The sequence below is a fragment of the Podarcis cretensis genome (genome assembly GCF_951804945.1).
Source record: "Podarcis cretensis genome assembly, chromosome: 8".
Classification (NCBI taxonomy): domain Eukaryota; kingdom Metazoa; phylum Chordata; class Lepidosauria; order Squamata; family Lacertidae; genus Podarcis; species Podarcis cretensis.
This window is the reverse complement of record NC_137177.1, coordinates 3679137-3705931: the sequence shown is the minus strand read 5'-3', so window position 1 is coordinate 3705931 and position 26795 is coordinate 3679137. Positions and strand designations below refer to the sequence as shown.

The 26795-nt window shown below is 49.5% G+C and overlaps 1 protein-coding gene across 1 annotated transcript in view; it reads right to left on the bottom strand.

The window, feature by feature from the left end:
* The window catches only part of RTN2 (reticulon 2), a 37898-nt gene that overhangs the window by 3147 nt on the left and 7956 nt on the right, over nt 1–26795 (bottom strand). The window contains exons 2-8 of the mRNA XM_079985598.1: nt 24506–24550; nt 22567–23070; nt 18682–18933; nt 7984–8191; nt 5918–6056; nt 4676–4745; nt 2112–2158 (exon numbers count right to left, since the gene is read on the bottom strand). Of these exons, the coding sequence (XP_079841724.1) occupies nt 2112–2158; nt 4676–4745; nt 5918–6056; nt 7984–8191; nt 18682–18933; nt 22567–23070; nt 24506–24550 (1265 nt within the window). The remainder of the gene's footprint in view (nt 1–2111; nt 2159–4675; nt 4746–5917; nt 6057–7983; nt 8192–18681; nt 18934–22566; nt 23071–24505; nt 24551–26795) is intronic.

Genomic DNA, 26795 nt, shown 5'->3' with positions numbered 1-26795 from the left:
TGTGTGCTTTAACGGGGCTGCTTCCTTCAGGTGTCACTCCATACATGCTCAGAGGCACTCTCCTTCCAGAGTATGTTTGAAAAGCTGCTTTCCAGAGCAATGGAAAGGCACTTGGCACCTGCTTAAAGGGTTCCTAGGCTTGCATGCAATCCATGCCAAACATCGGAAGCACACGGCTTTCTCCAAAGAATCCTGGGAACTGTAGTTTGAACACTCCTGGAGCACCCAAACGAACTACATCTCCCAGGGTTCTTTGCCCAGTGAAAGAGGGAAAAACTGTAAATGCATGGTGAATACAGTGAAAGCAATAGGGAGAGCTACATATTCCAGTCCAGGCATGGGGGCCAGTTTTCTTTTCACATGTCTGTTTTCACAGGAATATGGGGACAGGGCAAGAACATGTCGTGATGGGCAGGGGGTCTTGGTGCGGACCTTAGCCAATCAGGGTCATAACAAGGATGGGGGACAGCTGACCCCGCCCCCAAATGCTGTTGGCCCCCAGCTCCACAATGGTCAGTAATTATGGGAGTTATAGTTCAGCAACCTCTACCAGTACGTTTCCGAGCACAATTCAAAGTATTGGTGCTGACCTTTAAAGCCCCAAACAGCCTTGGCCCAGTATCCCTGAAGGGAGCGTCTCCACCCCCATCGTTCTGCCCAGACGCTGAGGTCCAGAGCCAAGGGCCTTCTGGCGGTTCCCTCATTGCGAGAAGCAAAGCTACAGGGAACCAGGCAGAGGGCCTTCTCAGTAGTGGCACCCGCCCTGTGGAACGCCCTCCCACCGGATGTCAAAGAGAAAAACAACTACCTGACATTTAGAAGACAACATGAAGGCAGCCCTGTTTAGGGAAGCTTTTAATGTTTAATAGGTTGTTGTATTTTAGTGTTCTGTTGGAAGCCACCCAGAGTGGCTGGGGAAACCCAGCCAGATGGGTGGGGTATAAATAAATAAATTATTATTATTATTATTATTATTATTATTATTATTATTATTATTAAAAACCACCATCTTATTCCAGGGTGCTGACGGCTGTTCTCACGTTTTAAATCTTTCCCCCTGCGCTCTTGCTCAAATTTCTGAGATGGTAAATGGTTTGAGATTTGATTCGCGTTTTGGAAAGTTTATCGCCATAAGCCACTTGGGTGAAAAGTGTGGTGTGTGTTTTATGACACAGTCATCGAATAAAATGAGCAAAGAGCCAGCTTCTGCTTCAAGCATTATTATTATTATTATTATTATTATTATTATTATTATTATTATTATTATTATTATTATTTCTACTGCGCCCATCTGGCTGGGTTTCCCCAGCCACTCTGGGTGGCTTCCAACAGAGTATTAAAATACAGTGGTCTGTTAAACATTAAAAGCTTCCCTAAACAGGGCTTCTAAAAGTCTGGTAGTTGTTGTTCTGGTGACATCTGGTGGGAGGGTGTTCCACAGAGCGGGCGCCACCACCAAGAAGGCCCTCTGCCTGGTTCCCTGTAACCTGGCTTCTCACAGTGAGGGAACCGCCAGAAGGCCCTTGGAGCTGGACATCAGTGTCTGGGTAGAATGATGGAGGTGGAGACGCTCCTTCAGATACACATGACCGAGGCCATTTAGGGCTTTAAATGTCAGCACCAACACTTCAATGGCTTCAATGTCAGCAGAAGGGGCCCCTGCACCTTAAAGGAATTGAATGCTGCCTTGGGTAAAGGTAAAGGGCCCCCTAACCGTTAAGTCCAGTCGTGACCCACTCTGGGGTTGCGGCGCTCATCTTGCTTTACTGGCCGAGGGAGCCGGCGTACAGCTTCCGGGTCACGTGGCCAGCATGACTAAGCCGCTTCTGGCGAACCAGAGCAGTGCACGGAAACACCGTTTACCTTCCCGCCGGAGTGGTACCTATTTATCTACTTGCACTTTGATGTGCTTTCGAACTGCTAGGTTGGCAGGAACAGGGACCGAGCAACGGGAGCTCACCCTGTCGTGGGGATTTGAACCACCGATCTTCTGATCAGTAAGCCCTAGGCTCTGTGGTTCAACCCACAGCGCCACCCAGGTCCCATTGGCTGCCTTGGGTAAAGTCTCCCAATTCCAGCTACACCCCCCCTCCAGTGCCCAGGTCACCCACCTGATGTTGCCTGTACAGCAGAGGGAAGGTAAATGCACTTATCACACCTGCAGAAAGGAGAATAAAGGAATAAAGGAATAAAGAGTGAAAATCTGCCGCGCTGCTCCCTGACTTTCTTCCCCACCCTGATAACCTAACCAAGAGAGACCCTGAAATTGGGCTGTTCACTGGCGAGATCTCCCTCCTCTGCATTTTTGCAAAGAGCCTTTTTGAAATGCCATCGGTTCTGAGTTGAAAAATATATGCTTTCAAGGAAACCACCGAGAAGGCCTGACAGAACATTGCCTTTCATAGAATCATAGAGTTGGGAGAGACCACAAGGGCCATCGAGTCCAACCCCCTGCCAAGCAGGAAACACCACCAGAGCACTCCTGACATATGGTTGTCAAGCCTCTGCTTAAAGACCTCCAAAGAAGGAGACTCCACCACACTCCTTGGCAGCAAATGCCACTGTCAAACAGCTCTTACTGTCAGGAAGTTCTTCCTAATGTTTAGGTGGAATCTTCTTTCTTGTAGTTTGGAGCCATTGCTCCATGTCCGCTTCTCTGGAGCAGCAGAAAACAACCTTTCTCCCTCCTCTATGTGACATCCTTTTCTATATTTGAACATGGGTATCATATCACCCCTTAACCTCCTCTTCTCCAGGCTAAACATGCCCAGCTCCCTTAGCCGTTCCTCATAAGGCATCGTTTCCAGGCCTTTGACCATTTTGGTTGCCCTCCTCTGGACACGTTCCAGTTTGTCAGTGTCCTTCTTGAACTGTGGTGCCCAGAACTGGACACAGTACTCCAGGTGAGGTCTGACCAGAGCAGAATACAGTGGCACTATTACTTCCCTTGATCTAGATGCTATACTCCTATTGATGCAGCCCAGAATTGCATCGGCTTTTTTAGCTCCCGCGTCACACTGTTGGCTCATGTCAAGTTTGTTGTCAACCAAGACTCCTAGATCCTTTTCACATGTACTGCTCTCAAGCCAGGTGTCACCCACCTTGTATTTGTGCCTCTCATTTTTTTTGCCCAAGTGCAATACTTTACATTTCTCCCTGTTAAAATTCATCTTGTTTGTTTTGGCCCAGTTCTCTAATCTATCAAGGTCATCCTGATCAAATTTGCAGATGACACCAAACTGGGAGGGGTGGCTAACACCCCAGAGGACAGGATCACACTTCAAAACGACCTTGACAGATTAGAGAACTGGGCCAAAACAAACAAGATGCCACTGTATTCTGCTCTGGTCAGACTTCACCTGGAGTACTGTGTCCAGTTCTGGGCACCACAGTTCAAGAAGGACACTGACAAACTGGAACGTGTCCAGAGGAGGGCAACCAAAATGGTCAAAGGCCTGGAAACGATGCCTTATGAGGAACGGCTAAGGGAGCTGGGCATGTTTAGCCTGGAGAAGAGGAGGTTAAGGGGTGATATGATAGCCATGTTCAAATATATAAAAGGATGTCACATAGAGGAGGGAGAAAGGTTGTTTTCTGCTGCTCCAGAGAAGCGGACACGGAGCAATGGATCCAAACTACAAGAAAGAAGATTCCACCTAAACATTAGGAAGAACTTCCTGACAGTAAGAGCTGTTTGACAGTGGAATTTGCTGCCAAGGAGTGTGGTGGAGTCTCCTTCTTTGGAGGTCTTTAAGCAGAGGCTTGACAACCATATGTCAGGAGTGCTCTGATGGTGTTTCCTGCTTGGCAGGGGGTTGGACTCGATGGCCCTTGTGGTCTCTTCCAACTCTATGATTCTATGAAAGGGTGTGTGGCTCCTGTGGGCTTTTGCGGGAGGTGGGGGAATTGCAATAGTCGCGCGCAGCCTCTCCCGGCTGGATGGATCCTGCTCGCTCGCTGTCTTGGCTTCTTTGCTCTTTGGGCTGGGGGGGGGGGAGACCCGGGCTTCCCCCAGCAGCCCCGAGAAGCTCTGGGAGAAGCGGACAGGCTTTCTTGATTTCCCCCTCTAAAAACTAGGTGCGCCTTATGGTCCGGTGTGCTTTATGAAGTGAAAAATACGGTATATTGCGTGTTTTATGTTGCTATGGCTGTCGGCTAATGCGAATAAAGTTTATCTTATCTTATTGTTACGTTCTTTCAGGTTGCGTCCCACGGCGACCCAGAAGTAGCAGAAAGAGTTACTTCCGGGTTCGCTGCTCGTGCATGCACAGAAGCACTAAATTGCGCTTCGTGCATGCACACAAGCGCCAAATTGCGCCGCGCACCTGCGCAGATACGGCGCTTCAGGTTGCGCTCTTTTCATGTTGCGAACGGACCTCCGGAATGGACCCTGTTTGCAACCAGAGGTGCCACTATATATATATCTGGCAGGGCACCTGTGCCATAAATCCAACAGGTGGTGTTTTGTGACAAAGCTTCACCAGCTGAACCAGCGGCTCTTAAAGGCGCAGGAGACTTTTCTCCCTGACTTCTTCTGTCTAGTCCAAGGTGGTGCAGTGAATTTTGACTGAACCACTGAGACCGCCTTCAAGGCTGTTGTTCCTTGTTGGTGGTCTCCTCTTCTCTCTGCCCCAGCCCTGAGATGCGTTGCTCCTTGCCCAGCCCACGGCCTTACCCAGTATCAGCAAAGTCAGCCCATTGAAGACGGCGCCCACGTAGGTAAGGATGTAGAACAGGAAAGCAAACTGAGAAGCAACGGGGGAGAAAAGAAAAGGGCTCAGGAGGCGTTTATTAGGCACAGAGAAAGTTCCGTGACCGGCTGGAGTGCAATCTTGGGAGCCCCCCCCCCCCCCCCCCCGGTCCTGCTGTGTCCCTGGCAAGATTGGAACCAACCCGTTCCCCTATACACACACACACACACCCACACCCACACACACCCAGCATCCGCCACAGAGGATGTAGTGCTTAGAGTGTCAGACTAGAAACTGTAAGGTAAAGGTAAAGGGAACTCTGACCATTAGGTCTACTCGTGACTGACTCTGGGGTTGCGGTGCTCATCTCGCTTTACTGGCCGAAGGAGCCAGCATACAGCTTCCAGGTCATGTGGCCAGCATGACTAAGCTGCTTCTGGCGAACCAGAGCAGCGCACAGAAACGCCGTTTATCTTCCCGCTGGAGCGGTACCTATTTATCTACAGTCATACCTCGAGTTGAATGTGCTTCGGGTTGAGCACATTCGAGTTGTGCTCCGCGGCAACCCAGAAGTAACGGAGCGCGTTACTTCCGGGTTTCGCCGCTTGTGCATGCACAGACACTCAAAATGGCATCACGCGCATGCGCAGAAGCGGCGAAACGCAACCCATGCACGCGCAGATGCGCCGTTGTGTCTTGCATTCCGTTCGGGATGCGAGTGGGGCTCCGGAACGGATCCCGTTTGCATCCCGAGGTACCACTGTACTTGCACTTTGACGTGCAGGAGCAGGGACCGCGCAACGGGAGCTCACTCTGTCGCGGGGATTCGAACCACTGACCTTCTGACCGGCAAGTCCTAGACTCTGTGGTTTAACCCACAACACCACCTGCGTCCCAAGGAACTGTAAGAGCAGAGTTCAAATCCCACCCCCCTCTAGCCCACGAAGCTCGCTGGGTGACCTTGGGGGCCAGTAATGTGGAAGAGCAGAACCATGGACACCCCCTTCAGCTCCCTGGAGGAAAGTTGGGATGTAGATGGAACAACAGCGCAAAATATAAAATAAATATATGAGACATGCCAGGCTAATTGCATGTCTGTTGACCTCCACACACATGGCCATCTTAGGGCCTATTCATGTCAGTGGGTCTACTCTTGAGTTGGATTTAGTCGGACAGCTGAGTGGAACCTCCACATCCAGGAGCAGTTGAGCCCGACTCCTCCTTACCTTAATGGACTCCACCAAGTCGTCCACCAGGAAGAGGCGCTGGAGGGACTTGGTGCCCGACGTGACGTAGAAGACGACCCGCTCCGTGAGGCGCTCCAGCTGCTCCTTCGACAGCCCCAAGTCGGCATCCAGCTGGGCCCTGGCAAAGATGGGATGGGTGGGTGAGCAAACGCCAGGCGACCTCGTCAAAGGCAACCTTAAGAAGCACCCCTTGGCACATCCCCGGCTGCACAGCTCAAATTATGCTCCTCCAAAGTGGTATGGGAGGGGGTTGGGCTAGATGACCACTGGGGGTCCCTTCTGAGTCTATGATCCTGTGGTATGCTTTTGCAGATGCTCTCCTGGAGAGAGGGGGATTTACTGGGAAGCAAGGTGGGGGGGATTTTTGGGGTGCCATTCAAGGATGGAAGGCTGAGCCCCAGGCAGAAGGCAGTGAAGGTCCTGTGTGAGTGTCTGGAGGCGGTTGGAGGATGGATGGCGGCTAACAGATTGAGGTTGAATCCTGACAAGACAGAAGGACTGTTTTGGGGGACAGGAGGCAGGCAGCTGTGGAAGACTCCCTGGTCCTGAATGGGACAACTGTACCCCTGAAGGACCAGGTGCGCAGCCTGGGAGTCATTTTGGACTCACAGGTGTCCATGGAGGTACAGGTCAATTCTGTATCCAGGGCAGCTGTCCACCAGCTTCATCTGGTATGCAGGCTGAGGCCCTACTTGCCCGCAGACTGTCTCGCCAGAGTGGTGAATGCTCTAGTTTTCTCTCGCTTGGACTACTGCAACGTGCTCTACGTGGGGCTCCCTTTGAAGGTGACCTGGAAACTGCAACTAATCCAGAATGCGGCAGCTAGACTGGTGACTGGAAGTGGCCACCAAGACTATATAATACCAGTCTTGAAAGACCTACATTGGCTCCCAGTACATTTCCGAGCACAATTCAAAGTGTTGGTGCTGACCTTTAAAGCCCTAAATGGCCTCAGTCCTATATACCTGAAGGAGCGTCTCTACCCCCATCGTTCAGCCCGGACACTGAGGTCCAGCGCCGAGGGCCTTCTGGCGGTTCCCTCATTGCAAGAAGTGAGGTTACAGGGAACCAGGCACAGGGCCTTCTTTGTAGTGGCACCCGTCCTCTGGAACGCCCTCCCACCAGATGTAAAAGAGAACAACAACTACCAAACTTCTGGAAGACATCTGAAGGCACCCCTGTTCAGGGAAGCTTAGGGAAGCATGCCTGGCGTGCTCTGGTCCATGGGGTCACAAAGAGTCGGACATGACTAAACGAATAAATAACAACAACAAATTTTATATTTTGGAAATGTACATCCAGGTTTTTTGCCTTTAATTTTGTTGGGGCCTCCAAGAGAGTGGGGCCCTAAGCTTTTGCTTGTTTAGCTTATACATAAATCTGGCACTGTGACCTGCCTTTTCCTAAGCCAGGCCATTGCTCTGATGGTGGACGGGGCAGGATGGAGGGCAGGGAGGCTGACAGCAGGGGGCGCCAAAGCCAAGGACTGGTGGAACTAACTAATTCTAGTTGTGTATTTACAGCCTCTACACCAAGCAGAGACATCACCTTGCCAACAAAGGTCCGCATAGTAAAAGCTATGGTTTTCCCAGTAGCGACGTATGGAAGTGAGAGCTGGAGCACAAAGAAGGCTGATCGACAAAGAATTGATGCTTTTGAATTATGGTACTGGAGGAAACTCTTGAGAGTCCCATGGACTGCAAGAAGATGAAACCTCTCCATTTTGAAGGAAATCAGCCCTGAGTGCTCACTGGAAGGACACATCCTGAAGCTGAGGCTCCAAGACTTTGGCCACCTCAGGAGAAGAGAAGACTCCCTGGAAAAGACCCTGGTGTTGGGAAAGATGGAGGGCACAAGGAGAAGGGGACGGCAGAGGATGAGATGGTTGGACGGTGTTCTTGAAGCTACCAGCATGAGTTTGACCAAACTGCGGGAGGCAGTGGAAGACAGGAGTGCCTGGCGTGCTCTGGTCCAGGGGGTCACGAAGAGTCGGGCACAACTAAACAACAACAATGGGGCTGGTGGGTGTTTTGCGGTTCACTCACTGGAAAGGGTTGTGTCCCTCCCCTCGGTGGACGGCGAGTAGTATTTTGCTGTAAACCCTGAGAGAGATGGTGACGCTGAGGGCCGCCAGGGAGACGTAGGAGGCCACGCTGATGATGCTGAAGTGCAGCAGGCACAGCAGGGCCACCATCAAGGCGGTGAAGACGAACGCCGACTTTCGGGTGTCGCGCCAGTACACCAAGTCTGCCACTGCAAGCAAAAGAGAAAAACAGCTGCATGACACTGCAGAGAGAGAGAAATAAAAATGCTCTAGCTTAGGGCCCCATTCTCTTGGGGGCCCCCCAAAAAATGTAAAGGAAAAACAACAACTGGATGTACATTTCCAAAATATAAGATAAGAAAACAAATAAATTAAAACCTACATACAGCAACCGTGTTTTGTGTTGTGTAGGGGACGCAGGTGGTGCTGTGGGTTAAACCACAGAGCCTAGGGCTTGCCGATCAGAAGGTCGGCGGTTCGATCCCCACGACGGGGTGAGCTCCCGTTGCTTGGCCCCTGCTCCTGCCAGCCTGCAGTTCGAAAGCACGTCAAAGTGCATGTAGATAAATAGGTACCACTCCGGCGGGAAGGTAAATGGCATTTCCATGCGCTGCTCTGGTTCGACAGAAGCGGCTTAGTCATGCTGCCACATGACCCAGAAGCTGTACGCCGGCTCCCTCGGCCAGTAAAGCGAGATGAGCGCCGCAACCCCAGAGTCGGCCACGACTGGACCTAATGGTCAGGGGTCCCTTTACCTTTTCCTTTATTGTACCTAGGCTCCTGTGATGTAAGCCATGGGCCCCGACTGCTAGCCTGCTCCCTAAAATATCGCTGGTTTGCTCCTTTCTATATATAGTGTGCCTACATTCTACAGGTGACGCAGGTGGCGCTGTGGGTTAAAGCCTCAGCGCCTAGGACTTGCCGATCGAAAGGTCGGCGGTTCGAATCCCTGCGGCGGGGTGCGCTCCCGCTGCTCGGTCCCAGCGCCTGCCAACCTAGCAGTTCGAAAGCACCTCCGGGTGCAAGTAGATAAATAGGGACCGCTTACCAGTGGGAAGGTAAACGGCGTTTCCGTGTGCGGCTCTGGCTCGCCAGAGCAGCGATGTCACGCTGGCCACGTGACCCGGAAGTGTCTCCGGACAGCGCTGGCCCCTGGCCTCTTAAGTGAGATGGGCGCACAACCCCAGAGTCTGTCAAGACTGGCCCGTACGGGCAGGGGTACCTTTACCTTTACCTTTACATTCTGCATGGACAATATGTGCAAATGGCTTGTGATACGTATAATGTCCATAAATCACCATATAGCATATATTCAACATAAAAAACAGCGGCAATTTGTTGTTGACAAAGGACAGCTGGACATATAAAGAGCCCCACTACCTTCAGTAGCTTAGGGCCTCATCAAACCTAAATCCAGCCCTGCTTATGACACCAAATCCCTGCCACCGCAGGGGGAAAGCGAAGCAAGCAACAGCAACTTCATTGTGCTGTAGAGAGAACCACCCGTGTCGCTAGACCTCATGAAGGTGCAGGGATTTGCAACATAGCAGGCAAGAGAAGGCAAGCAGGAGGCACTAAAACAGGGGTCAGCAAACTTTTCCAGCAGGGGGCCGGCCCACTGTCCCTCAGACCATGTGGTGGGTTGGACTATATTTTGAAAATTAATAACGAACAAATTCCTATGCCCCACAAATAACCCAGAGATGCATTTTAAATAAAAGGACACATTCTACTCATGTAAAAACACGCTGATTCCCGGACCGTCCGCGGGGCAGATTTTGAAGGCGATTGGGCCGCATCCGGCCCCCAAACCTTAGTTTGCCTACCCATGCACTAAAAGTTTCAGATGCACCAGGAGGGATCGAGCAACATCATCTCAGGTCTGAAATTTAACGCACTGGCTTTTTAACGCACTACAAAACTATTCTAGTCACAGCCTGCTTGGTTCCTTAAACTCGCCCCAGTGCCCCCTACCCCGCCCTGTAAAAAGCATTATTCAGAATAGCAGTTTGCAAGACCCGCTGATAAAAGCAATAACATAATCTGATTCAAAATAGTGGTAGACCGATTGCACATTTGTTCCAAATCCAATTGAATCTATTTGATTTGAGTAATTCCACAAAGCTGGGGAACTTGCAGCATGAATACTGTACGCCCAAAGATGGGAACAAGGAGAAATTCCAACCCAGGAAAAGGAAGGTGGAGTATGCAGAACTGGCAAGACGAACAGGCAAGATTAGAGACCATAACGACGAAAAGTTCCTTGAGGACTGGAGACTGAGTTTTTAAAGAACTAAAATAGCAGGATGAAAACACGAGCAGGGTTCGAATTATGAGCAACTGCATTAATTAGTGAGATAAATAGGTTAAAATGAATGAATGGAATAGCATTTCCGAAGGGAAATAGGGAACGCGTGGAAGGGGAGGGCGGGAAGTGAGTGAATAAAGTAAAGGTAAAGGTAAAGGGACCCCTGACCATTAGGTCCAGTTGTGACCGACTCTGGGGTTGCAGCGCTCATCTCACTTTATTGGCAGAGGGAGCCGGCGTACAGCTTCTGGGTCGTGTGGCCAGCATGACTAAGCCGCTTCTGGTGAACCAGAGCAGCGCATGGAAACGCCGTTTACCTTCCCACCAGAGCGGTGCCTATTTATCTACTTGCACTTTGACATGCTTTCGAACTGCTAGGTTGGCAGGAGCAGGGACTGAGCAACGGGAGCTCACCCCGTCGTGGGGATTCGAACCGCCGACCTTCTGAACGGCAAGCCCTAGGCTCTGTGGTTTAACCCACAGCGCCACCTGTGTCCCGAGTGGATAAAGTAATTCACAGTAAAAACAAGAAAACCAAGGAACTTGATCCAGTGGTAGCAGGTTTTCTGCTGTGACCAGGGCGGCAGAGCACAGCCATGGCGTCTAGGAGCAATCAACAGCCCTCTCCTCCTCTGTGAATTTGTCTAGTCCTCTTTGAAAGCCACCAAAGTCGGTGGCCATCCCTGTGTCCTGCGGGAGAGATGCCCCGGCCTCTGTCCAGCTTTCTCCAACCAGCAGATTCTATATATATATATATAATTCTTTATTCATTTTTCTTTTTCATTCATTACATACATCTCATATTATTAATGTTTACTATATATTCCTCCCTCCCTCCCCTCCAAGACTTCCCCCAACTTCCACTTCTTGTTTGTTTCTATTCTCACCCACTTTGCTATCTCTCAACAGAAAAGGTTATTAATAACCTAAAAACATAAAAATAAAATTAAATTAAAATTAAAAATTAAAATTAAAAAATTTAAATTTAAATTAAATTTAAATTAAATTAAATACACCATCCTATTTCACTGTCTTCTAAACATTTTCTGATGCTAATAATGTGCATGTTTATTTAAATCCTGCCATCAAGTCTATTGACTTCCTTTGTTTCTGCAAATATAATATGAATGGTTCCCAATCTTTTTCAAAGTCTGTTGCCTTTTTCTCTTAGTCTTTCTGTCATTTTTGCCGGTTCTGCATTGTTCATCAACTTCTCTTGCCGTTCTTCCTTTAGTTGGTGTTTCTCCAGTCTCCCAATTCTGTGCAATCAACATTCTTGCTGCTGTAGTGGCATACATAAATAAAGTCCTCATTTCTTTTGGTATGTCTTGACCTAAAATACCTAATACAGAACCAGCAGGTTTTGTGGCCGCAGGAGATCCCGTGACGCAGAGGTGAGAGGTCTATGATCTGCCCCGGGCACTCACCCCCTGACTCAGGGTTAAGGTGCGTCACGCTGGCTAAGGGGGGAAACTCAGCACTCCAGGAGAAGAAATCAATCTTCTTCTGACCGCCCCATCCACTCCAGTGTAACGGTCGCATCCTGCACTTAAGTTTCGAAGGAGGGAGCTGCCAGCTGGAAGCTGCTCTTTTGGACCCGGGAGACCCTGCTTCCTCTCCCCAGAGGCTGCCGCTACACCCCAGCAATGGGGAAAGCACTCTGCACATGGTCAGGGGCACCCTTGCTTTCCTCCCTAATCATTGCCATTGTTGCACTTGGTTATATCCCAGACAAATGGAAAACAACACAGCTCACAGCACAGAAAGCTAAAAAAAAAAAAAAAAAAAACCAAGGCTGAAAACTAATTTAATAGAATTAAAGCAACGTGTTGTGTGAAAATTCAGATCTGAAAAAAAACAAACACAACTTCTCAAAGGCCTGTTGTAATAAATAAAGCTGTTTTCCACCTGCCAGGGGAAGGACAGCAAGGAGGGAGCCAGCCTGCCGTCCCTAGGCTGGGAGTTCCAAAGTTGCCTGGGAGCTGCTACCACAGAGAAGGCCCTTTCCTGCATTGCCAGGAGCCCCCCTCCCCATGAAGAAGCCTGAGGCTTGGATTTGGACACGGATCTGAACTCAGGGCTCCAAAGCCCAACCAATCCCTCACTATGGCTTTGCGGTGGCCTTTCCTCCCTCTTCCGCCTGCCCTCCTAGCTCAAGGGGAGCTGGCCCTGCTACGGTTCCACCTCTCACATTTGTAAGAACTCGGGTCTTTTATTGCAGCAGAACCTACCCTTTGGAACTCCCTGCCTAGTGATATCTGGCAGGCAGCCTTCAGCATCCTCTTTCCGGCACCTGCTAAAAGAATCCTTGTTTTTTAAAGACTATTTACAGAGACATTGCAAAATTTTAGAATAATGTTGGATTGGAACTAAGTGGTTTCTAGCTGTAATGGGTTAAAAGAATATGAAAAAATGGGTTTATATAAGTAAAAATTCAAGATTGTAATAACTTAAAAATAAGATTTGGGTAGCGTAAAGAGGGAAAGAAATTGTTGAATTAATAATTTGATTTGGAATACAAAAAAGGGAGGTATGAGGAGGTCCGAGAAACAAGTAAATGAAAAATAATGTGATGGAAAGATTGTTTTTAACAATTTTTATTTTGTATTTTTTCTCTTTTCTTTTTCTTCATTTTTTGTAATGTAAAAACCTTAATAAATTTTTTAATAAAAAATAAATAAAAGAATCCTCGTTTGGTTAACCCAGGTGCCTAGGAAGTCAGTGCGAGTTTTCTGTTAACTGTTATTTTAACGTTCCAAAAGAATTGTTGCCGTTCGTTCTTCTGGCCGATCCTTTCATTGCATTGTCTTCTCTGCAAACTGCTCTGAGGGTTGCTTTCGTTTCACAATCCGGCTGTGTGTATGTTTGGTGGAATAAATCCATAAATAAGGGGAGGCCACGCCCTTCTGGCAGGATGAATCGGAGAGCCCGTGCTGGGCTGAAAGGTTTGGATGAGTTTGCAAGCCTGCAGGTAGGCAGCTGCTGCCAGCCTGAGCAGGCAATGCTGGACCCAAGGCTCCTCTAGCATCAAGCATCTTCCTGTATGTGCTCAGGTATGGATTTAGGAAGAAAGGAAAGATCAGGTCATCTGTCTTTTCCATCCAGCTTAGCCTTGTCTACTCTGACTGACAGCTGCTCTCCAGGGTCTTGAGCAGAGGGGGAAAGGGTTAAACCACTTGCTATCTATTCTCCTTTATAATAATAATAAAAATAAAAATTTATACCCTGCCCTCCCCAGCCAGAGCCGGGCTCAGGGCAGCTAATGCCAATAAAATCTCAGTAAAAACACAATAGGGGGGAAAGGGAGGAAAAGGGGGAAAAACACCCCAATTTAAAAAACAGGTTAAAATGCAATTTAAAATACAGCCTCATTTTAAAACAGCTGATAAATCAAGCCTCGCCCAACCCCGTGCCCTCCAGATGCCCCAAACTACAACTCCCAGGTGTAGAACCGGGAGATGGGAGTTGTAGTTTGGGACACCCGGAGGGCGCAGGGTTGGGGAAGGGAATCCTTGCGGTTGGCCCCAGCGATCCCGGAGGACGGCGGAGGAGGAGGAGGATGGAAAAAGAACCCAAATGCCTGCAGCTGTCAGAAACATCACACACACACCCCCCTCCCTGCTCAAACCCTATAACTGACAGCCCCAAATGCCAGGCAGGCAACTCAGCGAGGAAGGAGAGGCTGCGACAGGAGGGGGGGATGAAAAAGGCAGGCCCCAGCTGCAGGGATTTGGGGGGGGGGGTCCCACCTACCTACCCACCCACCTCCTATGGCACCCGCATCACGCCCCAAAATGTTGCCTCCCCTGATCTCAACACCCCCCCCCCAAGCCATACAGGATGCCCCTGCCCGTCCAAACAGCCGCACACAGCTTCTAAGGATTGGGTCCATCTCCCTCCCGGATCTTCCCTCCTCCCGTGTCGAGGTAGCCCAATTGCAGACCCTCGGTTGACACAGCCCCCCCCCCACTTTCTCCCTAGCAAGAAATCCCCCTTTTCAGAGGTCCTTCCACCCATCTTTTAAACTCCACCCAGCTCTGCGCCCCCTTGGGGGGTATAGATAATATTTTAAAGTGGTTTTTTTTGGGGGGGGGTGTTTCCTACCTCTGTTAGCCATGGCAAGCCCCTTTTTCTCGCAGATCCAAGACTCGTCGCGGCTCTGCGGGAACCTCTCACGAGCGTCTGGCTGGAGGAGGGGCGCCCAGTCCTGGGAGGGGGGTGTCGGGGCAGAGGAGGGGGGGCTATTTATAGCTGACGAATCCCAGCTGCCATTTACCGTCACAGAATCTCCTGCCTTGGCTCGCGCAGAGAGGGTTCCGATCACCCGGAGGTGGGGGCAGGGAGGCCAACAGGAGGGAGAGGAGCACCCAAATTCAGGGGTGGCGGCTGGGAGATGCTCATTTTGGGGTCTTGCAGGAATTTATGTATAGGTTGGGGGGTTGCCCCTCCAGCAGATATCATGCACGTGCAGCCCACTATCAAAACCAGCCCAATCGATTTTGTGACTTGTCCCCACAAAACACTTCATCGCAGTTTCTTCCTGTCTATTCAAAGGGCCTCTGCTGCACAATACCAAATGTAAGAATTCACTGATAAATGCATCTATGTACTGGCTCACTGGGAAAACTTCAGAAATTCATCTAGACCTGTGAGCTCAGCTCCTCAACAGCCCCTCTGCCTGAGTGATGATCCCTGGCATCCTGATACCTGAGTGCCAGACAGGTAGCCATTCCAGAAAGAACAAACCCAGATGATGACAAAAGGGTGGGGTTAACTTGGCTGGGAAACAGGGAAATGTACCGTATTTTTCGCTCTATAGGACGCACTTTTTCCCCTTCAAAAATGAAGGGGAAATGTGTGTGCGTCCTATGGAGCGAAGACGCCATAGCCCCGCTACCCTCTCCTGGCTGGAGAGGTGACGCGCGGCTATGGAAGGAGCCTCTATAGAGGATAGCAGCCAGGCGCGCTGAAATCAGAGCGCCCGGCGCTTTTGGAACACACCCGCAGCCTAGGCAGCGCTGCGGGAGTTCCCCGCAGGGCTCCCCATGCTGCGGATAGCAGCCTGCCACCCGGAGTGAGCAGCGCCCTGAAGCAGAGCACCCCTCGCGCCAGGCAGACATCCGCAGAGTGGAACCTGAAGCCTGGAGAGCGAGAGGGGTCGGTGCACACCGACCCCTCTCGCTTTCCAGGCTTCCAAGGTAGCCGCCTGAACACACCTTAAACGGCACCTTGTTTTAGAGCGGGAAAACAAGAGGGGGGAAATTCTCCCCCTCTCTGCACAGCGCCTCCTGCCGCTTCGCTGAAGGGGCACTGGGCAGAGAGGGGGAGAATTTTTTTTCTTGTTCTCCCCCCTCTAAAACAAGGTGCGTCCTATTGTCCGGTGCGTCCTATGGTGCGAAAAATACGGTAAATATCTCTTTTGCTTCACTTGATGGGTGTTTGGTGGAGGGCAAGGGGAACCATGGGGCAGGGTCCAGGATGCTCAGATTACTGCCACCAGACCTCCCCTTTCATGATGTAACCATAATGTAGTTTGGGGCGGGGTGTAACATGGGGATTAGCAGATAATAAAAGTTTGGGTTCTCTTTTGTTTGGGGCTTCCATCTTGTTCCACCTGGTGGCAGGTGGGAGTCCTGTCGCGACAGTCTTCAATAAAGACCAAGCCTACTGGCTGCTGTTTTGCTCTGGTATTCCTGGCTGGGGTCCTTGTTTTTTGTCCAAGGGAGTCCTCAGATTTCTCCGTTAACGGGGGGGCGGGCGGGGGGCAATCCTGGCTTCCATCTGCAGCCAAACATGGGGTGAGTTTTCCCTCTCTCCTGAGACATCTGACGAAGCAGAATGTTGGACAGTTCAGGGCAGATTTTTAAAAAAGTTCTTCCTCATGCAGCGTAGATTGGACTGTGGAACTCCCTGCCACTTGGAGTTTAGGGATGTCCACCAACCTGGATGGCTTTAAAAGAGGACTGGCCAAATTTGGGGAGGCAGCAATGCTTCTGAATGTCAGTTTCTGGGAACTGCAGGGCGGGAGAGGGCTCTTGTGTTCGAATCCTGCTTGGGAGTTTTCCACCGGGGCATCTGGGTGGCCCCTTGGAGGACAAAGATCCTGGACTGGGTGGGCCCTTGACCTGACCCAGCAGCCAGGATTTTCTTACGTTCTGATGGAACCTCCAGCTCCAGAGGCAGTCTACCCAGAATCTTAGGTTTTGTGAAAACAGTAAAACAGGTTGCTGGACTCGATGGGACTTTTTCTTGACCCAGACCAAGCTCCTCTTAAACAGCTGCTTTCCTGCAACACGCTTTTAACGCACGATGTCAGAAGAATTAAAGACACGGAAACTACAACTAATCCAGAATGCGGCAGCTAGACTGGTGACTGGGAGCAGCCGCCGAGACTACATAACAACGGTCTTGAAAGATCTACATTGGCTCCCAGTACGTTTGTGAGCACAATTCAAAGTGTTGGTGCTGACCTTGAAAGCCCTAAACGGCCTCAAAGGCCCAGTATACCTGAAGGAGCATTTCCACCTCCATCGTTCTGCCCGGACACTGAGGTCCAGTGCTGAGGGCCTTCTGGCGGTTCCCTCGCTGCGAGAAGCCAAGTTACAGGGAACCAGGCAGAGGGCCTTCTCGGTGGTGGCGCCCGCCCTGTGGAACACTCTCCCATCAGATGTCAAAAAGAACAACTACCAGACTTTTAGAAGACATCTGAAGGCAGCCCTGTTTAGGGAAGCTTTTAATGTTTAACAGACCACTGTATTTTAATACTTTGTTGGAAGCCGCCCAGGGTGGCAGGGGAAACCCAGCCAGATGGGTGGGGTATAAATAATAAATTATTATTATTATTATTATTATTATTATTATTATTATTATGCCAACAAAGGTCCGTATAGTTCAAATTATGGTTTTCCCAGTAGTGATGTATGGAAGTGAGAGCTGGACCATAAAGAAGGCTGATCGCCGAAGAATGGATGCTTTTGAATTCTGGTGCTGGAGGAGACTCTTGAGAGTCCCATGGACTGCAAGAAGATTAAACCTCTCCATTCTTAAGGAAATCAGCCCCGAGTGCTCCCTGGAAGGACAGATCCTGAAGCTGAGGCTCCAAGACTTTGGCCACCTCCTGAGAAGAGAAGACTCCCTGGAAAAGACCCTGATGTTGAGAAAGATGGAGGGCACAAGGAGAAGGGGACAGCAAAGGATGAGATGGTGGGACAGTGTTCTCGAAGCTACCAGCATGAGTTTGACCAAACTGCCGGAGACAGTGGAAGACAGGAGTGCCTGGCGTGCTCTGGTCCAGGGGGTCACGAATAGGCGGACACGACTAAATGACTAAACAACAACAATTATTATTATTATTACTACTACTACTTCCGGGTTAAACACAAAACTGGGCTTTTGTGCCCCCAAATAGACTCTGGGTGTGGACACATCTCCAGGAGATTATATTCTCTCCGCAATGCTTCAGTTGCTCATTTATGTTGCTTTGTGCAGCTCTGTTTAAAGGGACTGGGAGCCGGGAGCCGGGAGCCAGGAACTGGGAGCCAACGCCAGCCTTGCAGAGCAGGCTGCGTGTGTGAGAGAGGAAGACAAAGAGCTTTCCTTCTCAGGTGCTCTGCTCAGCCGCAGAGTCAGCTGCCGTGCGAGGGGGGTGGTGAGGGGAGAGAGAGGAATATTTGGGAGTCACACGCAGGAGACCCTCTTGGCTCCAATTCCTGCTCCGCTCAGCGCAGAAGCTATTTTTACTCGCTGACTCGACTCGGCTACCATCCCGGTCCGGGCAAGTTGCCAGGGGGGGTGAGTAGGGATGTTTTCTGGGCGAAGAAGGCCTTACTAGGCCAACGCCATGAAACCTCAGGCATGGCGGGGGGGAGGGGAGATGCTAGAAAGCCACAGATGCCCCCCTCCCCCCTAATATCCTTTTTTTTAAAAAAATGCTTTTTATTGATTTTTCATTTAATACCTCCCCACTAATATCCATGGGTAGCAGCTCACGAGTTGCAGAATAAGGCCTCTAGCTAAGCAGACAACTTGGAGGTTTCCCTTCCTTTCATTTTAATATGCAAGTTTGTAGTCCTCATGGAGGCAGCCAGTAAAAAAAAAAAAGCAACACCCTGCAAATTCTCCGCAAAAAGATATTAAGGAACAGCACCTCATCATTCTCCGGTTGCATTCACAGCATACAGGGCTGTGATACAGTCACAGTTTCCCCCTCTCCTAAAGAATTCTGGGAGTTATAGTTTGGGGCGCCGAACGTTCTTTGGCAGTGCCCCTTACCCCCTCGCAGCACTACCATTCCCAGAGCTCCCTGGGGAGAGGAGCCGACTGTTTTCACCGCTCTGGGAATTGTAGCGCAGCCTACGTCTTGTCTGAACAAGCCGCCTGCGGGTCGCTCACCTACGGGGCATTTTTCCAGAGTGTTCCCTGATTGGTCCAGCTCCGCTTGACGCTGCTCTGAGATTGGCTCCCGGTCTTCTTCTTCCTCCTCCTCTTCCTCCCTCTGCTCCACCTCCTCGTCCCACGATGGGTGTTGGCAGAACTCAGATGAGGTCAGTGCTGGGTGCTGGGTGGTGTTAGCACCGCAGGGGGCGCCCGGTTCCGGGTGGGGCGCTAAGGCGTCGGGTGGCGGCAGGTCCTCCAGGGAAGTTTCTGGGGGGAAGTGGACAGCACCAGAAGGGTCACAACGCTTTTTATTCCTCTTAGAATTGTAGAATTCCCAAATGACAGACCTGATAAGAAACCACTCAGGCGATAAGGTTAAAAAAAGGAATGGGACCGCTTCCAAAACTACCTGATAAAATGTGGCTCCAAAAACAATACAGTGGTGCCCCGCAAGACGAATGCCCCGCAAGACGAAAAACTCGTTAGACGAAAGGGTTTTCCGTTTTGGAGGCGCTTCGCAAAACGAATTTCCCTATGGGCTTGCTTCGGAAGACGAAAATGTCTTGCGAGTTCCTGCAGGTTTTTTTCCCTCCCCCCCCCCTTTTCCTAAGCCGCTAAGCCGCTTATCAGCTGATCCGCTGATAAGCCGCTTAACAGCTGATCGCTAAAAGCTGCTAATCCGCTAATAGCGCTAATCCGCTAAACTGTCAATGGGCTTGCTTCGCAAGACGAAAAAACTGCTATTCGAAGAGCCTCACGGAACGGATTAATTTCGTCTTGCGAGGCACCATTGTACTTTGTTTTGCCCAGATTAATTTCACAGTTCTATGGGAGAAATTGGTGTTAACCAGGGGTCAGCAAACTTTTTCAGCACGGGGCCGGTCCACTGTCCCTCAGTCCTTGTGGGGGGCCAGACTATATTTTGGGTGAAAAAATGAACAAATTCCTATGCCCCACAAATAACCCAGAGATGCATTTTGAATAAAAGGACACATTCTACTCATGTAAAAACACACTGATTCCAAGAACGTCTGCTGGCCGGATTGAGAAGGCTATTGGGCCAGATCCGGCCCCTGGGCCTTAGTTTGCTTACCCATGATATTAACATATGAATATAGAATATTCGCTACTTAAGGAAAATATTGAAACCGCAAAGAGATAGAAGGAAGTTAACCAAAATAGAAGGGATTCAAACCAGTTTTCTGGAAAAGAAAGAAAGAAAGAAGGAATACAAACTGTCAGAGCTGCCTCTAGGTCCCAGCTCACAGAGGACCAACGCTAGGCTGTAGTAATGTACAAAAGTCTTTATTGAAGTTCAGTTTCCATTTCAAAGCCACAGCGTGCAGCCCTACGTCTTAAACCCTAGATCGGCGAAGTCCCGTCTGAGTCTCCTCCCCTATGACACCAGTTTAAGATCCTAGCCCGGCTCCACCTTTTACGCTGCTCTCTCCTCCTCTGGGTCCTCCTGCCCGCTGGGGCATTGCCCTTTCTGGACTCTTCCGACGCTGAGTCGCTTAGCTCCTCCCCCTCCCTCCGGCGGGCTTTAGGACCCGGTTCCCAATCCTCATTCTCTGCTGTCCCGCGCTCCTGTACATTTGAACTTGCCTCTCGCGCCAACCCAGTGACCTTTCTCCTAACTGTTACACTACTTCGGTCACTGCTTCCCTCTTCCGGGATACTGGCCGGATCTGACCTCCCCTCCGTTATCCGACTTTCTGATGGAGGCGTGGTCAGCCCTGCCTTATCTTCTCTCCCTGGTGGGGAATTCACTGGCCCCGATCCTTGGGACTCTTCCCCCCCACTCTGCTCTGGTGGGGAAGCTGGTCCTGATTTCCAGCTACTGCTCTGGGAGTCCCTGCTGCCCCCTTGCTCCTGGGGCATTCCCCTTGGGAACCCCCTACCCCTGGCCACTGGCGCCCCCTTCTGTGAATCTTCCGATTCGCTGGAGAGGCTCATGGAATCCCTCGGTCCACTGTCCTCTTCTCCTACGCTCCCCTCGGATTCTTCCCCTTCGCTCTCCATCTCCTCTCTTCCCTGTGCCTCTGCTCCTGAGCCCCTGACACAAACGTAATCTCTTTCTGGGAATTTGGCGTATAGAATAATCAAATCACAGTATCCTTTGAATAATTTGGTGTATTTGATCAATTCCCCCCCCTTCCCTTTCTCTTTCTTCTTTTTATATTCCTTTTATATCTTTATTTTTGTTTGTTTTGTATTTTTTCTTTTTAGTTTGAATATTTGGATGTTATGTTTAATATATGCTTTCTTTGTAAGTTTTTGAAATGCAATAAAGAATAAAAAAAAAATAGAATCATAGAATTCTATTTTCTATTCCAACCCCCAGCCATCCAGGAATTACATGGTATGGATGAATTGATCTGGAATCACTACCTTGCCTCCTAGTTGTTTATAATATCACACTTTTACACAGACAGAGATAGAGATAGATATGCTGCAAATCTCTGTAACGTTTCTATGGTTGAGATCTGTATATGGGGCAAATCTTCGTTCTCAGTGCCTCAGATTTGGTGGTTAACACATTTATACAAACCATTGATCACCTGCAATTTATCTCTCTATCTCTTTAATAGGAATACTCACAAATAAAATATCAGAGCAGTTTGCAACAGCTGCACGTAAAAACCAGTAGGTATCCAAAAAAACCCCTGTGTTGCAAAAGAGAACGTCAACAATGTTTAGGCAACATGATGACCATATATATATGTAATAGACAATCTTTATATAATTCCTTCAAACAATAACAAGTTCAAAATGAAATCTCAGACTCAAAGTCTCTGAAAGTCTTTAAACGAAGAGGGGTACCAAATCTTTGTATGATGAAAGACAAGCTGTGAAGCTTTGTGTATTCAGCAAATATAACGTCCAACACTGAACAGAGATTCCAGATATTGACTGCTGTTTCACAAGAGCACTGCTCCACAGCATATGATATTTTCATTCACATATATTCATTCAAAATAAGATGGGTTTATGAAACAATATGGGATGCAGGTGGCGCTGTGGGTTAAACCGCAGAGCCTAGGGCTTGCCGATCAGAAGGCCGGCGGTTCGAATCCCTGCGACGGGGTAAGCTCCCGTTGCTCGGTCCCTGCTCCTGCCAACCTAGCAGTTCGAAAGCACATCAAAGTGCAAGGAGATAAATAGGTACCGCTCCGGCGGGAAGGTAAACGGCGTTTACGTGCCCTGCTCTGGTTCGCCAGAAGCGGTTTAGTCATGCTGGCCACATGACCTGGAAGCTGGACGCTGGCTCCCGCGGCCTGTGAAGCGAGATGTGCGCCGCAACCGAGTCGGTCACGACTGGACCTAATGGTCAGGGGTCCCTTTACCTTTACAGTGCTACCTCGGGTTAAGTACTTAATTTGTTCCGGAGGTCCGTTCTTAACCTGAAACTATTCTTAACCTGAAGCACCACTTTAGCTAAAGGGGCCTCCTGCTGCTGTCACACCGCTGGAGCACCATTTCTGTTCTCATCCTGAAGCAAAGTTCTGAACCCGAGGTACTATTTCTGGGTTAGCGGAGTCTGTAACCTGAAGCGTATGTAACCCAAGGTACCACTGTACCTTTATGAAACAATTCCATATTCTCCCACCACGCTGACGAAGATCTACGAAACAGCTTATCTTTCATCGTACAAATTAGAAGGAATTCTATAAGGATTGCCTAAACATGCCTAAACATTGCATGTAAAAACCATACGGTAAAAGCCATGCTTAAAAGGGTTTTTAAAAAACAGCATTGTTTTTAAAGACATCAGAGGTGTTTTCTTCGCCTGGGCAAAGAAGCAAAGGCGAGAGTCGTGTTTCGTGGTCACAATTCCATCCCACGGCATCCCCTCGCGCTTCCCCTGGGGTGCCCATTTCTGGGTACCCCTCCCCGTACCTGAGGACGACTCGCTGCTTCTGCTGCTGCTGCTGCTGCTCTGGCACCCCACCAGTGCCTGCGCCAGGGGGCTGTGCCTCTGAGACCCTGGCGCCCCCTCTCCTTCCCCTCGGTCTGCTTCCTCCACGGAGCCTGCATGGGCTTCCCATCCCAAGAAAGGGTCCAGTCCTTGGCCGTCAACTGGAGGGGGCGCCCCCTCTCCCTCGGGGGATGGGCAGAGGCTGGGGATATTCTCCAAACTGTCCCCCAATGCCGGCACAAAGGTCTCGCAGGTGTCCGTACGCGGCAGCGGGGCCCGCGCCCGGCGGGTCTGGGAGTCGCGCCTGCCCCGGGGTATGTGCTCCCCCAGAGTCGGGCTGCTGTTGAGGGGCCCCGCGATGGTGATGTAGGAAAAAGTCAGCTCCCGGGGGGTCCCCCACTCCAGAGACACCTCCTCGTCTTCCTCGTCCTCCGAGAACTCCCTCGCCGTCTGCAACTCAGGGAAGTCGGATTCATCGTTGCCACCTGGGGAGGGAAAAACGTCACGGGGGGTCCCTTGCAGGTACAAAATCACCTCCATCTGGATGCAATCGCCCCCCATCACTTCTCTTCCCTCTGTGTTGGTGGTCACAGAGTGAGAGAGTGTGTGTGTGTGTGTGTGTGTGTGTGTGTGTGCTTTGTCTCCGAAAAAATTTACACATCACTTGGGAAGATAGGCAAACAAATGCCAGTAATAATAATAATAATATAATTTATTATTTGTACCCCGCCCATCTGGCTGGGTTTCCCCAGCCACTCTGGGTGGCTTCCATAGAAACCAAAAATACACTAAAATATCACAGATTAAAAACTTCCCTGAACAGGGCTGCCTTAAGATGTCTTCTGAAGTGTACTGGAAGTGTACTGGAAGAAGCAAAGATCACCAGTGTCGAAGCAATGATTCTTCAACATCAACTTCGTTGGACTGGTCATGTTGTGCGGATGCCTGATGATCGTTTTCCAAGGCAACTACTCTGTTCTGAACTTAAAAATGGGAAGCGTAATTCTGGTGGTCAACAAAAGAGGTTCAAAGACTGTCTCAAGGCAAATCTAAAAAAAGTAGCATAAACATCGACAATTGGGAAACACTGGCCTGCGAGTGCTCCAGTTGGAGAACAGCCTTGACCAAAGGCTTTGAAGACACTCGAACTCAGGGCGCAAGGGAGAAACGTGCTAAGAGGAAGGCACGCTTGGCAAATCCCACCAGGAAACCAATGTCCCCACTGTGGAAGGAGGTGTGGATCCGGAATTGGCCTCCGCAGTCACTTATGGACTCATTGTTAAAGCCATGGGGTTTTTTGTGTGTGTGTGTGTGTGTTTATAATTTATTTTTACTGACATTTTTAATAATACAAAAAGAAAAAAGAAAATACATCCTACAAATACAACAATACACAAAAATAAATTACTATTTACACAAACATAAATCCTTCCCACCCCCTTTACATCCCCACCACCAACCGCCTCAACTTTACTCCACCACACCACGACTTCCTTATCTTTTAAATTCGATACTATCATTGCACTCTTTGGGTTTTGATCATCTAGTCCAAAGCAGGAATATCCACCAAGCGGGGATCAAACCTGCAACCTTGGCCTTATCAGCACTGCGCTCTAACCAACTGAGCTCTAATACTTTATTATCTCTTTGGAGCTGCACTTTGCCCTTTTGTCCTTGCAGCCTGTGACACTTTATGATTTATATATCGCACCATTTGTTTTCTTCCTCTAAGAAACCTGGGACCCTCTCAACCAGGGTCTTAACCAGGGTTTCCGAGCTCACAGTCTTGGCATAGCTGTCAACTTTTCCCTTTTTTTTAAGGAAATCCCCTTATTCCGAATAGGATTCCTCTCAAGAAAAGGGAAAAGTTGACAGCTATGAGTCTTGGGCAGCTGTGCAAAATGTCCTGGGGTTACTCACCATCTGTCGAGTCAGGTGTGGTGGAAGCAGTAGACGGAGACTCTTCTGGAAGAGACAGAAGGAGGACCTTAGAACCCAGAGCCACTAACACACACACACTTTTAGTAATGCACGACAGGGAGGCTGACATTGGACCCTAGTTCGAATCTCGGCAACGCCATGAATTCATCACGTGGCTCCAAGAAGCCAGTCCATCTCTCCTGGCTACAACCAGGAATGGGGAATCCTATAGGGCTTTTTGTGCAACGATTATGGAGATGATGTAGTCAAAAGGATCAGAAGCCTGGACATTAGAAGATGCCACTGCTTAGCGGTCAGAACACCAGGTTAGGAAGACACGGGTTCAAATCCCCACTCAACCAAGAGGAGGCTTACTGGCTGCCTGTTGTCCTACCTCACAGGGTTGTTCTGAGGATGAGACAGCAAACTGTGTACTCATTTTTTCTTTATCTTAAGATCCTTGGTGGAGGATTGTCTAATAATAATAATAATAATAATAATAATAATAATAATAATAATAAATTTTATTTATATCCCACCCTCCCCAGCCAAAGCCGGGCTCAGGGCGGCTAACAACAATAAAATATCTGAAGAATATTGTACCTGAAGAAGTGTGCATGCACACGAAAGCTCATACCTAGAACTAACTTAGTTGGTCTTTAAGGTGCTACTGGAAGGAATTTTTTGTTTTTTGACTATGGCAGACCAACACGGCTACCTATCTGTAACAATAAAATAATACAACATTCTAAAATCATTTCATTATAAAATTAATTAAAATCAAATTGATGGCAACCATTGGGCTAGAGTTCTGTGAAGATTGCCAAACATTATAAATGTTGAGTCAAATCATTGGCCCCATTTACTATCATCGGCCTATTATTAAGGGACGCGGGTGGCGCTGTGGGTTAAAACCACTGAGGCTCTTGGGCTTGCCGATCAGAAGGACGGCAGTTCGAATCCCCGCGACGGGGTGAGCTCCCATTGTTCGGTCCCTGCTCCTGCCCACCCAGCAGTTCAAAAGCACGTCAAAGTGCAAGTAGATAAATAGGTACCCTTCCAGCGGGAAGGTAAACGGCGTTTCCGTGCGCTGCTCTGGTTCGCCAAAAGTGGCTTAGTCATGCTGGCCACATGACCCAGAAAAACTGTCAGTGGACAAACGCCAGCTCCCTTGGCCAGTAAAGGGAGATGAGCGCCGCAACCCCAGAGCCAGCCACAACTGGACCTAATGGTCAGGGGTCCCTTTACCTTTACTCTTATCGGCCAGGGCTTTTTTCAAGAGACCCTTGAACTGGAGTTGGTGGGGTTGAACCTCTGGTCCCTACGCAGGTAAAATGCATGCACTGCCGATGAGCTATGACATCGGCTCCCAAACTTGTGGAGACCCCAGCCCCCTGGGTTCCAGGAACTCATCCCCACCCTACCCTCTAAAAAGCATTATTCAGAATTGCAGTTTGCGCAATTCACCAAGGAAGAGAGCAACCCAATAAAATTCAAAACAGAAGCAATGGACTAATCACACATTTATTCAACGTCCAATTAAAAGCACTTAGTTCAATTAACAAAACTGATGAACTGATCCAATGATCCTTTCAAAGTCTGAGTCCTGCTTCATCCTAAGACTCCTTTGCCTTTGAGCCCTCCCCTAAGGAATCCCACCTCCCCCAAGGGAGCTGTACCGCTCGCTTTGGGAACCTCTGATGTCCAACTGTTAAAACTGAATTGCATGTTGCTGCAGCCCTGGGTCTTAAATATCTGCCTATGATTGCTCTAGAACACTATATACCTTTGCAACGCATTATTATTATCATTACATAATGATTTGGCAGCTGATCTGCTGGCAGGGCAAACTGGACGAGCTGCAACTACTTGTTTTGGCGAGGCCATCTGGGCAGGCCATGCCCCCCCCCCTCCATGCACACAGGAAATCAAACAGGAGATCTGGGAAATGACCTCAGCTCACCCCACCCAGGCCTGGGTGCTCTACGCATTACACATGCAATGCACCATCTGGAGCTTGGCCAGCAGTGTGTGCAGGTAAACAAGCCTCGCCCCACAGTCATAGGTCGGACTCTGCCTTCCAACTGTTGCAGGAATTTATGTATAGGTTGGGGGGGGGGGTTGCCCCTCCAGCAGATATCATGCACATGCAGCCCACTACCAAAACCAGCACAATCACTTTTGTGACTTGTCCCCACAAAACGCTTCATCACAGTTTCTTCCTGTCTATTCAAAGAGCCTCTGCTGCACAATACCAAATATAAGAATTCACTGATCAATGTACCTATGT